This window comes from Coloeus monedula (assembly GCF_965178545.1).
Source record: "Coloeus monedula genome assembly, chromosome: 21".
Lineage (NCBI taxonomy): Eukaryota > Metazoa > Chordata > Aves > Passeriformes > Corvidae > Coloeus > Coloeus monedula.
In genome coordinates this window covers 2,641,464-2,654,771 of record NC_138801.1, presented here as the reverse complement: position 1 = coordinate 2,654,771, position 13,308 = coordinate 2,641,464, and the positions used below count along the sequence as shown (strand labels likewise).

Below are 13,308 nucleotides of genomic sequence, written 5' to 3'. Positions count from 1 at the left end.
CAGCCACGTGGGCAGTGTCACACCAGGGCTCCCAAAGCCCTTCTCTCCTGGCTCACAGCCATACAACTTCAAGTTGTTCCTAGTGATCTACCCACACAACGCTCCGAAAAAATCCTTTAAAAGTCCACATTTTACCCAATTCCCACCTCTCGCTGGCCTGAGGCCAAGGAAGCTGATGTTACACGTTTGGGGAGAGATCTGTCCAACAGCTCCTGCTATGTAAAACGAGGAGTTGTAGGACACAACGCTGGGTCCTCCTCAAAGTTTAACCAAACCAGAGAAGGGCTGCGCTGCAACATCACCAGTGGACACGGAGAGGTCACCCAGAAACAGCCTCTGCTCTTCAGAGGAAGAGCAGCCTGCGTGACAGAGGAAGACCTTGGCTGTTCCCCTGGGCAGGCCTGATTCCTGTTAAATGCCTGGCAACAGCTCTTTTGTGTCCCCTGCCACAGACGGCAGCACGAGCCACGCTGGAACAAAACCATAAATCCCCACATTATTTATGACAAAGCCCCAAGCGCCAGTAAAGGGAGGCAGATCAAAGGGCTTATCACCAGGCATAAATCCCCCTGCCAATTACAGGAGATTTGCTGTTGACATCATCTCCAGAGAAATTACTATGTCCTGGTTAGGTCTCACAGTCCTTGATGCTCTATTAAGTGCTTCCCTGACTTCCACTCATTTCAGATCATCTCCAAAGCTCTATTAACAACCGAGGGCAGGACAACGATCCTGGGCAGGACCTGCCACGCACACCACAGCAGAGCCCTGCTTTCTGCCCTCAGCCTCCCAGGAGCTGCACTCTGAGATGACAGAAATACTCTGGAGCAGTGTCCTAGAGCTGGGTCAGCTTCCAGGATTTTAGGTATATCTCCTTTATTCCAGTGGAATTTTGTAGGTAACTTCTGATCACCCTGCAGCAACTTCCAGTGTGGTCACCCCAGCAGGTTTCATCATTAGATCTTCGTTGGGAAGAAGGTGATGGGAAGTGAGTTATGAACATCAGCATGAAAAGGCTGAATGCCACAAAGTTTCTCCTGGGCAAAATCCTGGTGCTTGTCAAAGGGACAATCTCTGCACTGCTCTGTTATTCATGACTGGGGAACTTCATCAGCCACCAGCCATGAGGAACCCACTCCTGACACAGCTGGAGCCACAGCCAGCACCCTGGAATGACAACACTGGGAACCCCCACCCTGCTGGGTCTCCCTTCCTCCCCCAAAGGCCCCAGGACCACCAGTGCTCATCCTCCCATGGCCCCTCAGCCAATGTCTTGCTCTGAGGACTCAGCCACAGCCTGAGTAGACGTGGGAAAGTTAATCTGTCCTAAAATGTACAGGGCCAAAGAACAGTATTTCTTCAGTGTGTCTGATCAGTATAATTAAATCTGTAATTAGGCTGCTGTGTCAGCCCTACTCAGAGATTTAGCCAACCTAATAGGCAGGAGAACACCCAGCACACTTACACATGGTGATTTCAATTAGTGCTTCAAGAGGGCAATTTCTTCATCTGGGGAAGACTAAAGAGGCCACGGCCGATTTCCTCAACACACTGAAAAGAGCAAACAGTGCAATTCTGGCTTTCTGCACTTCTGAGCCACCTAAGAACAGCAGGAAAGCTGCAGAGAGCTGGGCAAGGCCAAGGTGAAACCCCAAAGGGGGTGGCAGTGGCACAGGGCTGGCTGCAGGCTGTGTGCATCCAGGGACAGCATCCATTGCATCGGGACACTGCAGGTCCAGCTCAGCTGGAATCTCCTTGTGCTCAGGAAAGCAGGATCCTACAGACTGGACACCAAGAGGTACCTGAGTGCCTTCACACCTGCTGAGTGCACAACACCTTGGCCAGCCAGTGGACAAGTCCCCAGGTCCTTTCTTGCCCAGGAACATTGGTCAAGAGCAAAGAACAGCTCACACATTTGCTGTAATTAAGGGGAAGGCTGGGAGCCTCCCACCAAAAGAGTGTTTTCCAGCCAAGCTCTGCAGTTCCTAAGGACACCACTGAAACAGCACACAGAGAAGGGCTTTCCAGAGCAGTGAGAGCAAGATAAATGCATTAATAGAACTCATTGGCATGAAATAGTCTTGCTCTCACCAGGGGTCACAGGTTCCCTCTGATTTGCAGCAGCTTCTCTTACCTCTTGGGAGATTTCAAGATGTTTCCTTGCAAAGTGCAAAGCCTGCTCATGGCTCCCCAGGGAGACGTAGGCATTTCCAAGACTCCAGCAGGCTCTTCCTTCTCCCACCCTGCAGAACAGGAAACTGTCAAACCACAGAAATGCTGGACAAAGCCCAGCAGGGCCTTCTGGAGAGCACTGCCAGCCAGGCTCCTTGCTCTGCTTCCACCTCCACAGAGGTTCTACACTGGAAAATGATGTGTGCTGGACATCTTAAACTCTTCTTACACTGAGCTCAGCAAGAGCTGGGGATAAACAACAGCCTGGAAGCAGGACTGTACCCAAAGGGACAAAATTTAAGCAGTAGAGCAAAGGCTCAGGATGGTTTGGCTTCACTGGTGAGCACCAGCCCAAGAGGAGAAGCTGGAGCTCCTGTCCAGCTTCCACCTCACACAACGAGGGCCCCTCTCCAGAGCTGCACAGAGGGAAAGCAACATCCAACAGCCCAGAGCTAAACCAGTGAGAAAATGGCACGGAGAGAACACTGCAGGCAGCAACAGCTCCAGCTGAGTCCCAGCACTGCATCACCAGGGTGAACACACAGCCTGGAACTGCATCCAGCAGAGGACAGGGACACATCTCCACGAGGTCTCTGGGCACTGCTGCTGGTTTCCAGGAGGCAGGGAAAGCAGGTGGATGTGGAGCCTGCCCTGTGCAGCCCAGACCCCCAGCCTGGCTCCCGTGTCCCTGGAGCTTCAGCAGCTGTTTGCAGGAGCAGGCAGAGCCTCCTGCTCCCCAGAGCCTGCTCAGCTCTGCAAACGAGCAGATGTGGGGGGAGAAGGGATAAAAAAAGCACCTGGGGGCGCAGGGGGAGGTTCAGCATGACTGCAACTCCCTTTTCAGAGGTTTGGGCGGGTTGATCAGCATTTCAACGTTTTTCTTGTCACCCTGTTCAATACCTTCTGCTCATAGGGTGTGTTCCCAGAAATGCAGGAGCCCACAGGCCTGCACCCCCACAGCATGATTCACCCTTGGGTGGGATTGTGCCTGCTCCGAGCAGAGACTGCCCGGGCGGTGGCACAGCTCTCCCATCCTGATGTCCCTGCTCCATCTAGTGGAGGACACCCAGCTTCCAAGGGAATTCAGCACATTCAGCTGAACGAGCTGCCTGCCAAGTCACTTCAGCTGCAAAAAAGGCTCAGGATCAGAACATCCAGGAAAAAAGAACCAACCTCTCAAAAAAAAGAAAAATTAAGTTTTTTTTTTTAATTAAAAGGCCAAGCCTCCTAAATAATGAGTAGCAAGACCAAGAAACAAAATACATCATCTCCACGCCCTCTGTGCAACATCATTTGTTTGCACATGGAAGTTTCCAGCATTAACCCAGAGCAACAGGGCAAAGTGGCACATCTTGTGTGCCTTAAACACAGAGCTTTTAAGGAAAAGACAACTTCTGTGAATGTAAGGGAGCTCTCGGGAAACCCTCCTGGGATAACACAGCAGCAGCCACTGGCAAAGCCCTGAGCATGATGCATTTTCTTGAAGTACCCCTCGTTAGAAATCTCACTCAGCCCACACAGACACAGCATTGAGGGCCCAATCTCCAGGTTTGAAAGACATGAGAAAGGTGAATCATGTCGTGGTTTTGACACATGACTGGACTAAGGATGGGCTGCCCAGAGATTTCAAGAACACACATCACTGGTGTTTAACCCCAGCAAGAGAGAGCAGTAAGTCAGAGAGGGCTCAGTGCTCTGCACCCTCACCTGAGGCACTCCCTTACCTATCTCCCAGCTCCTGTGCTATCACCAGGTGCCTTAGGTGGTACTCGATGGCTTTTTCATAGTCTTGAAGCAGTGTGCACGTGTTCCCCAGACTGTAGCAAGCCTGGGCTTCTACTGCTTGGTCTTTGAGCTGTCTGGAGAGCTGGAGCGTTTTCCTGCAGGGAACAGGTGGGAAAGAAGAGCCCCGGTCACTGTCAGGACACAGAGAAGCCACCCCTCGGTGTGCCCTGTGTCGTGCTGACACCTCTAACACCCTGCATCACCCACCACACCAGCCCTGCCACCTCAGGTCCCTTGTCACAGCCCCTGGAGCTGAGGGATTGGCTGTGACAGCTCGGGATTCCCAGGGAACAGCCCCTGGCACTTACTTGTAGTACTCGGCGGAGATGTCGAACCTGCCCAGGAAGATGTGGGCGTTGCCCAGGTTGCTGTAGGCTCTGCGCTCGGCTGCCTTGTCCCCAAACTCCTTGGCAATGGCCAGGCGCTGCAGCAGACACAGCTCAGTCAGCACAGGTGGCACCTTCCTGTCCCACAGAAGCTTCCCTGGGGATTCACCTGGAGGGCTGCAAAGCTCCCACCCGGCGAGGCCGTGCTGCACCTGCCTGTCAGGGCTGGATGCAGCAGGAAACCTCTTCCTCCTCTGCAATTCAGCACCAGGAAAGGCCCTTGGAAACAGGGGAGTGATGTTGCTGGCCCCCCAGCATTTAAAAAGCAGAGGAGCAGTGAATGTCCAGGGTGCTGAGCACCTTCCACTGCAAGGGAACTGCTACGCACACTGCAACAGAAGCTAAATTGCATTTGAATCAGGGCAGGAACTTTGTCACCTCACCTCCCTGTAAACCTTTGCAGGAAGTTATTATGATCTACAAGCAGCATTTATTCTTGATCAACAGCTCTTTCAGCAGCCTAATTAAATTCATGGCTTGCATTTATTAAAATCTAGACTGAGACAAATTAAGAGAAAAAAAAAAATCCTTGCTAGACCCAGCTGCAATTTGCCCTTGGATATCTCCTTTGGTTTCCAAGCCAACAGCACCCTTCCCTCAAGCTGCTCATGAGGTGCTGATGGGGACTGGAGTAAGATTTGCTCAGTGTGAGCTGGTACAACAGGGCACACCCTGGGGTTCACATAGGAGGGAAGAAAACAGCTGGAGAAAACATCTCCCTATGCCTGCTGGGCTGTGGTGAGGAGGAAAGCTGCTCCCAGGCCCAGGAAGGGAGCAGAGGTGTCTCCTACCTCCTTGTGGAAGGCTATGGCCTCACTGAAGTTGCCCAGTAAGTACTGGGTGTTGCCAAGGTTGCCGTAGGCACGGCCCTGAGCAGCTCTGTCCCCCAGCTCCTTCACCAGGGACAGGTTCCTCCTGAAAGAAACCAGGGCAGAACATCCATGAGCCACAGCCCTGCAGGGGACACGGCAAGGAAACTTGCATAGAAAGGAAAGAGAAGGCATTTCCCTCCCAAAGCACTTGGGCACAGGTGACAGGCTGGTGACAGCTCTGGGAGCTCGTGCCAAGCCAGGGGTGCAGGTCCTGCTGCTCTGTCCCCTCAGGCAATGGGTGGCTCCGTGCAGGAATCACACCTGTGCCCACACACTTGGTCTGACACATCCCACATTCAATCAGAAGTGCCACCTCACTGCAGAACCGGGGGCACAGGAAGATTTCCCTGCCCTGCTCCAGGGAGAGAGGCAAGATCCACAGCCCCATGCCATGGCTCTGCTCTGGGAGCTTCCTGGCATTTCGTGACCTTTTTTTCTCCTTTTACACAGGCAGCACACAGAGAGTGGTGGAACACTCACTGCTGGCACAAGTTTACCCCCCTGGCTATGCTACATGCACCATTCATTGGAAAAAGGGTGGTGAGCTATTTATAGGCACTACCACATCCTCAGATACGAGGAGAGGGATATAACATCTTATCACTCTCTTCACTAAAAAAGCCTATTTTAAAAACTGCTTTATAAAAGCAAAACTCTGAAGTACGAGGAGAAAAACAGGAGCCCAAAATTCTGGTGACAACCTCCCATGTGGCACATCACAGTGATCTTTGAAATGATTTAGGAAAAGGAAGGATGCTACAAGCAAGATGAAGTGCAGATCCTTGAGAAGAACCAGGACTTCAAAGGGACTCTTCCCTTGGGTGACAGGGATGGAGATGCACAGGGATCCATCCTCACGGAGGCCAGCAGAGAGCAGCAGGGGCTACAGGAGCTGCAAGTTCAGCTTCCCAACACAGCCCGGGGAAGCAGCAGACTGTTGCACTTCACTGCATGATCACAATTCAAACCACAGCGAGTTTTACAAAGCCAATGCCAGGATGAATTTTAGCTCAAATTTTATAAAAGACATTTTCTCACCTTTGAGATTAATTTGCCAACATAGCTTGGCATCTCAGGGGAATATTCCTGATCTATTACAACCTGCAAATTCTCATTCAGTGGCCCTGTTCCCTGCAGCAGAAGAGGATGGCCAAGCCTGGATACTTACTCATAATATTCTGAAGCTTTCTGCAGCGTGTCCTTGACCTCCTGAGGCAGGTAGCCCGGGTCCTGGGCCGTGTTCCAGGATAAATGCTTTCCCTTTGCATGGTAAACATTTCCTATGTTATAGAGTGCTCTGGCTTCACCTACCTAAAGGGAAGAAGAGCAGGCAACAGCAAGGTATTAACTTCACATCCCAGTGTGGTCCTTTCCATTGCTGGGCACAGATGGGCAGAACCACAAGCCCACATTTTCCTTTCCCATCTTCACCCTCACAGCAGCACGAGACGTGTGGTGGCAGCCAGAGAGGAGAGCTTCACCCTGCAGCCCCTTCCAAAGCCCACCTTCACCAGATCACATTTACTGACTTGCAGACAGATTCTTTTTAAAGCCAGGAAATATTTCCTGTTGGAACCATTACCTTGTCTCCCTGCTCCCGAGAAATGTCCAAGTGTCTCTGGCAGCAAACGACGGCTTCATCAAACTGCCCCAGTATTTTCAGTGTATTCCCAAGGTTGCCACTTGCCTTGGCTTCTCCAATTCGGTCCCCAATGGTTCTACAAGATGAAGGTGTTAAAGAGCTCAGAGACTTATTCACCAGCTGCTGGAGGCAGATTCAAGCTGCAGCTTTGCAGCACACACGTGTGGCTGGAGAGCTTCCCGCAAGCTCCCACAATTCTGAAGGCAGATCCTTGTTCCCTATTTGCTGTCTCAGAACTGCTCTAATGACTGCAGGTCATTACAGGGAGTACCTGGGGACAGAAGTGGACCCTGTCCTGCTCTTGCTCCAAGCACCCTCCTCACATCCACATCCCTTTCTCCATCTCCCTGCTCTGAGGGCAGCTGACACATTCCCATCGTGTCCCAAGTTCTCCACAGGACAATCACCCCCAGGGCCAGTTTTGGATGTGGATTTCTGGAGCAGATCCACTCAGGCTGCTGGGCTCTGACCCCACAGAACCTGTCCTCACTCAAGGCTGTGTCTGATGAGGATGAAGCAGCGCTGACACACTCACCTGGCCAGGGTAAGGTCATGTTTGTGGTACAGCAGGGCCTTGGAATACTCCTTTAGGTAGAAATAGGCGTTGCCCAGCTGGCTGTAGATGGCACTGAGAGTCTTCAGGTCCTCTGTCCCCACCTGCACTGCTGCTTCAAAGAAGGCTGCCCCAGCTTTGAAGTCCCCAGCCTTGCACAAGCGCTCTCCTTCCAGGGCCAGTTCCAGGCAGGATGCCTCCATTCTGCCAAAAACAAGGGAATTATTTCTAGAGGAGTTTGGCTGCAGTGCTCCCACTCTGCTCTGCAACAGCTACAGAGTTTGCTTCATTCATACCTTTACATTTTCCCCTGGACTCAAAGCACAGGAGCATCCAGATTCCAGCTTCAAGTGGAAGGTGTCCCTGCCTGTGGCAGGGGTTTGGAAGGGGATGGTCTTTAAGGTCCTTTCAACCCAAACCATTCTAAGATTCTCTGATTTACAGACCATATCTGCAAGCAGCCCAAGGCAGCCCCTGGGTTCCCAGTAGGAATCTGGACAAGAAGCTCAGGGCTCCTGGCTCCAAGACATGGAATCATCACAGGAGTACCACCTGTGCTGCAGTTCCAGGTGCTGCAGAAGCTACATATCCCACATATCCAGGTATTTATACCTGAACCATTTTCCCTGGGGCAAGAGAGAGGGAAGCCAAAATGTAACAGGTTTTTACTGGATACCAGAGAAAACCCTGCAGATTTTCTTGGCCAAGCAGCTCCCAGTGCTCAGTGTCTGCTTTTCATTAACTCTCCTGCTGTCACTTTTTCCACAGGCACTCGGCACACTGGCCTCCAGGCCAGCTTTCCCCCCGTGCACTTTCTGACACCTTTGGCACTGGCACACTCCACGCTGTCAGAGAGAGCACTGTGAGCAGTAACACTGCTTCAAGAGAGAGAAAACACCCCCCTCTGAGTGCCCCACCAAGTCCTCTCTAAGTCACAGCTGTCCCTGTTAGACCACGCAGATCCCAAGTTCTCCAAAGGGATTCCCAAGCTTTCATTGGAAATGTCTCACCTGCTGCACAGCCAGCCCCTTCCCAAGGGGGATGGATGCAGCATGTTCCCACTCCTCTATTCAGATGCTTCTCTTTTCTCTCTTTCTGCTCAATTTATTTTTAAAAGTCAAAACTATCTAGGTCAAAGGTGGACGCCTGCTAAGAAAAAAACACAGCTCCCTTGTCCAGAAGCAGAACAGCAAGGGTCTGTCAGAAGATAATAAATGCCCACAGGTGGTTTCTAGTCTGTTCTCAGCACTTGGAGGAAGTTTGTGGTACCCAGCCCAAGAGAACAACTTGTCCAGCAGACTCCTCCTGGAGGAGTTTCCTGCAGAGCCTTGGAAGATGCTTCCCAGGAGCCCAGGCCCAGCCCTGCAACCAGGGACTCTGCAGAGCAAGGACAACCTGCCCTGCACACACCAGCTCCAGGACACAGCTCCTCCTGCTCCAGGCCCGTGCTCCCACATCTCCATCCCACACCAGCACTCGCCTCTCCTTCCCGAAGGGGCACAGGGAGATGCACGTCGGAAATTCCAACCCTGACACATTTGCCCTACAAACAGGCGGAACGCTGCTTCCTCAGCTGCCTCAGCTGAAACAAAGCCAGTTCCTCCAGGAGCAGTTCATAAACCCTCTGAAATCCAAGCCCATTTCCCTGGCAATCTCCCTGCTGAGTCGGCTCCGCGTGGTTCCAAACACCCAACGCTTGGCAGCCCCACGGCATCCTCCAAAGCAGGACAGCCACAAGGACTGACCAACCTAAAGAAAAATAGCAGAAGACCTGGTTTTAAACTCTCCCCTCAAACACACCTGTGACCTCTTCTGCCTCCCTGTTCCCCAAAGCCACCAGGTAACAAGAGGGAGAAGGGGGTTGTGAAGCCGCTGCTGTGAGCTCCCAGCCCGAACTCCCACACAAACATTTGATTCCAAAGCAAAGCCCACATTTGAGTGGCTATTTTATTTATACAAGAAAGCTGCTTGTGGTGCCAGTGCTGCATTTGTCCCTGCCTCAGCTTCTGTTTGACAGCAGGAATAAAAATATTAAGACTAAAAATATTTAACTTCTCTCTGCTGATCCTCTTACTAGACCACATGAAAATTAATGAGTTTCTGCCTGGGGATCCCCCCGAAATTTCATCAGTCCCAAGGTACATCCACGGTTTGTAGATCCTGCATCATCATCAGGCAGTGACAAGTCTCTGCTGATACATCCCAAAGAGCCGAAAGGAGCTTTGGGACTGAAGGAAGACAAGGAACACCCTGTACTCAAATCAGCAGGATTAACTTCAGGCAGCTTAGTGGGGATGAATCTTGAGAGGACCTGAAATGCAGGAATGAGCCACTACCACTGGAGTTAATGACTCCAGTTAGAAGGTGGTAGAGACAGAAGCAAACTAACTTGAGCTCAAATTTCAGCCCAAACAAAACTCTTCCCAACATCCAGGTTCTCTTTGAGAAACTGAGTTCACCAGCTGTAAACAGTCCAAAAAACTGAGCTGGAGACTGATTTCCCAAATTCATGGCATAGCTCACACAGAACTTCTTGGGTTATTTTAGGAGCTTGAAGGTTCCCATTCCCACAGCAGCAAAACCCAGGTACACACTGCAAGGGTGGGACCATATCTGCCATACCCCAATTTTGTGCCCCAGAGCCCACTTTGTGACCCACTCACACTCTCTGGGTGCTTCCCTGGTGTTCCCATAGTAACTGTCCAGGCACAAGGCAGGGACATGACCTCCCAGTGCACACAGCCCTTAATTAAAATCTGTTTGTCCTTGAACAGGCTGCTCTGCAGAGTATCTGACTTATCTAATTAACATCACTGCTCAGACTGGGACCTGAGCAAACAAGGGGAAGGGACAGGAGGCTTTTTCCCCTGCATCCTGCTCTGCCAAGCCTTGGCTGCCTTGGACAACAAACAAGGACTGCAACTATTGATAGAAACACAACCCACTTGTAAAACCCACCTGCCCTTCAGAGCTACTTTTGGGAAGCACCTTTGCATGCAGTTCAATCGCTTTAGGCTCAAAAGCACTCAGGAACACGATGCCAAGGGCAGAGGAATCAACTAAAGGCCAAGCAACAAACTGGAGCACACTAAAACTCCACTTTAAAAAGCTTCCAAAGCCCATAACTCAACTGCCCATAAAATACAGCTAAAAGGACAAACCTGAACCACCCTGACAGACCAGTAAAGGGAAAAGTCCATGACAAGGTCCAAGCTCTCCCCTACCTCTTCTGCTGTCTGTGCATTTTCTGAACGTACACCCAGAGCTCCAAAGCCACTGGCAGAAGGAAGCAGTGGGGCTGAGGTCTACTTGGAACAATCTTGCAGGCAGGCAGGCCCCAGGTTTTTGCAGATGCTGATGGCATCTTCCCCCCCGTACAGCACACACCGCTCTCCAGTTTTCAGCTGGTCTCCAGTTTCCACTTCATCTGCACAGGCAGCACAACCATTAATTAAGGAGCATTGCTTTTGTTGCCAGAGGCCTACAGAGAGTAATGTCTTCTTTCCTCCAGGAAATTCAATATCCTCCATCCACTGTTGTTTCAGGTAGCAGAGAGGTGAGTCCACTGCTGAATTCCAGGAACAGGAGTGTCTTGGCTCACTCACATATTTTCAGTGTGCACAAGAAAATGAGCCCTAGAAGAGTCCATGGGATGGTCAGAAGCAAGCAGCTCCCTCCCTTCTGGACTGCTCTTTTGCCCTGTGGTCCATCAGCTTTTCCTGTTGCTGCCTGTTTGCTCCAAGAGCAGAAGGGCTTCAAACCTGCCCTTGTCAGGTGGAGAGCCCAGGGTTCCTCCAAAAGGTCACCTTTGGGCAGAGCACTCCTTAACCTGCCAGGCTCCGAAGAGGCCACCCAGGAAGCTTTGCAAGTTCCAGAAATGATCCAAGCAGCTCTCAGACCTGGGAAAAGCAGAAGGCAGATCCCACAGAGCACATCCCTGCCCATTTAAATGGGCCCCAAACCAGCCCTGTCTGAGAGGCACATCCTGCTCCCTCCCAGCCCTCAGGTGTGAAGTTTCTGCTCTGCTGACACAAGGGAACACGCCTGAGCCTGTGTCACCTCAGCAAGCACCTGCTGCTCAGGCCTTAATGCCAGCAAAGAAGATTCCCATTGTCCTGAGTCAGCAGATTACTGGGACAGGCTGGAGGAGCTGGGCTGGGCCATCTGGTGCAGCTCAGAAGAGACTTGGCACAACACGAGCTGCTTTTCACAGCTGGGACACTGGGGCTGCTTAACACAACTCCCCCACCATGCTCAACCTTCTCTCCACCAGCACATCCCAGATCTGACCATGGGAGAGGGGGAAGGTCACTTCAAGCGGCCCCTGCTTTGCCCTAAATCAGTGCAAACCACTCAGATTTGTGTGTTCCACCAGACAGGTGGGATTTCCAAATATTCACAGAATCACAGAACGGTTTGGGTTGGAAGGGAGCTTGAAGATCATCCAGTTCAATCATCCCAGACTCCAGCCCCACCACAAGCACCCAGAAAGGTCCAACAACCTCCCCCAGATCCAGTCCCAGACCAAAACATTTCCTTCTGAAAGAAGGAAGATGAGAGGCTGTGTCAAGTGTGGCCAGACAAGAATGAAGTTTTGAAGACACCATCTGTAATTTAGAAATCAGAACAGGGCTGGTGTGTCCAGCAACAAGTCCCAGCATCACTTCCCAGCTGGAGCTGGGCAAGTCCTGCAGCTCCTCCACACCTTGGATTACACAATCCCATAAAACAGCAGTGAAGGAGGAGGCTCCCAGAACACAACAGCAAAGAGAACATTTTTTGAAAAAGCAATAAAAGGCCACATATAAATGCAGCGTTTGGCCACAAATGCACTCAGCAATCTGCCCAGAATTCTGCCAGGGGAGTGAGAGGGTGGCACAATGCTGGCAGATGACTTGGTCCCCATCAATGTGGCACCTGCCAGTCCCCAGTCCAGGAATGGGTGTTGCTTCTCACACTCATGAAGCAGAAAAGGGTGACCTTCCACTGTGCAGTGACAGGCAGGAGGAAACCTCTTCCCAATCCAACATGGGCAGGGCCTCCCTCCCTCCCCCCTTAAGTTTTTCTTTAAAGGATAACTGATGCGAAGGCAGAAAGAGCTGAGAAGAACGGGAGGAGCAGCCTTGCACAAGAATTGCCAGGGTCACCCATCACTGTCAGGCAGCAGCTAATGAGGAGCTGGAGCACAGATTGCCTTTTGCCTGCTGCAAGCTTGTTCAAAGAATTCCAGAGCAAAAATGTGCCTTTGGAAAAGGTAAAATACAAAGATTCTTACATATCAAATGTTTTCAGCAATTTGGAGAAGGCAGAGACAGTCCCAGGAGCACTGGGGAAGCCAAGGACACTGTCAAGTGAGAAATAAAGGGAGCAGCACAAGGTGTCATCAGTGCCATTATCAACCATCACTGTGACTGCTGTCAAGCACTATAATTAGGATTTTATAATTGGTGATGATAGAGGTCCCCAGAGTGGGAACACCACGCTGGAGTGTGGAGCCCACTCAGACCTCCCAACACCCTGCTCAGGGCTGCCTTGCTCACAGCAACCTGTCACTGCTGACAACAAATCCCTCAGGTGACACAGAAAATTATCGTGTCACCAGACAGAGCCTGGGGTCAGCTGTCTGCTGCCTTAAATATTACAAATACCACAGGGCAAGAGAACCTCTTCCTGCCTGCAAGGTGAAACTGCCTTTAAAAAAAAAGAGAAAAGGGAAAAGGAAAGGTATTTATAGAGATTTGATTCACGTTAGTGGGGGCGACTGCAAAACTCGTTCCCAATCAGACCTTGCATAGTTCAAAACTCCAAGCTTTTAGACAGAAGGCAAGGCAGAAAACAACCCATCAAAACCACCAAGAGTAGTAAAAAATTCCCCTTAGTATTTCTATTGATATGAGT

The 13,308-nt window shown here is 51.2% G+C and overlaps 1 protein-coding gene across 1 annotated transcript in view; it reads right to left on the bottom strand.

The window, feature by feature from the left end:
• The window catches only part of GPSM1 (G protein signaling modulator 1), a 66,555-nt gene that overhangs the window by 36,418 nt on the left and 16,829 nt on the right, over positions 1-13,308 (bottom strand). Inside the window, exons 2-8 of the mRNA XM_082295370.1 lie at positions 7,393-7,614; positions 6,798-6,933; positions 6,384-6,526; positions 5,135-5,258; positions 4,266-4,381; positions 3,897-4,052; positions 2,135-2,243 (exon numbers count right to left, since the gene is read on the bottom strand). Coding sequence (XP_082151496.1) covers positions 2,135-2,243; positions 3,897-4,052; positions 4,266-4,381; positions 5,135-5,258; positions 6,384-6,526; positions 6,798-6,933; positions 7,393-7,614 — 1,006 coding nt within the window. The remainder of the gene's footprint in view (positions 1-2,134; positions 2,244-3,896; positions 4,053-4,265; positions 4,382-5,134; positions 5,259-6,383; positions 6,527-6,797; positions 6,934-7,392; positions 7,615-13,308) is intronic.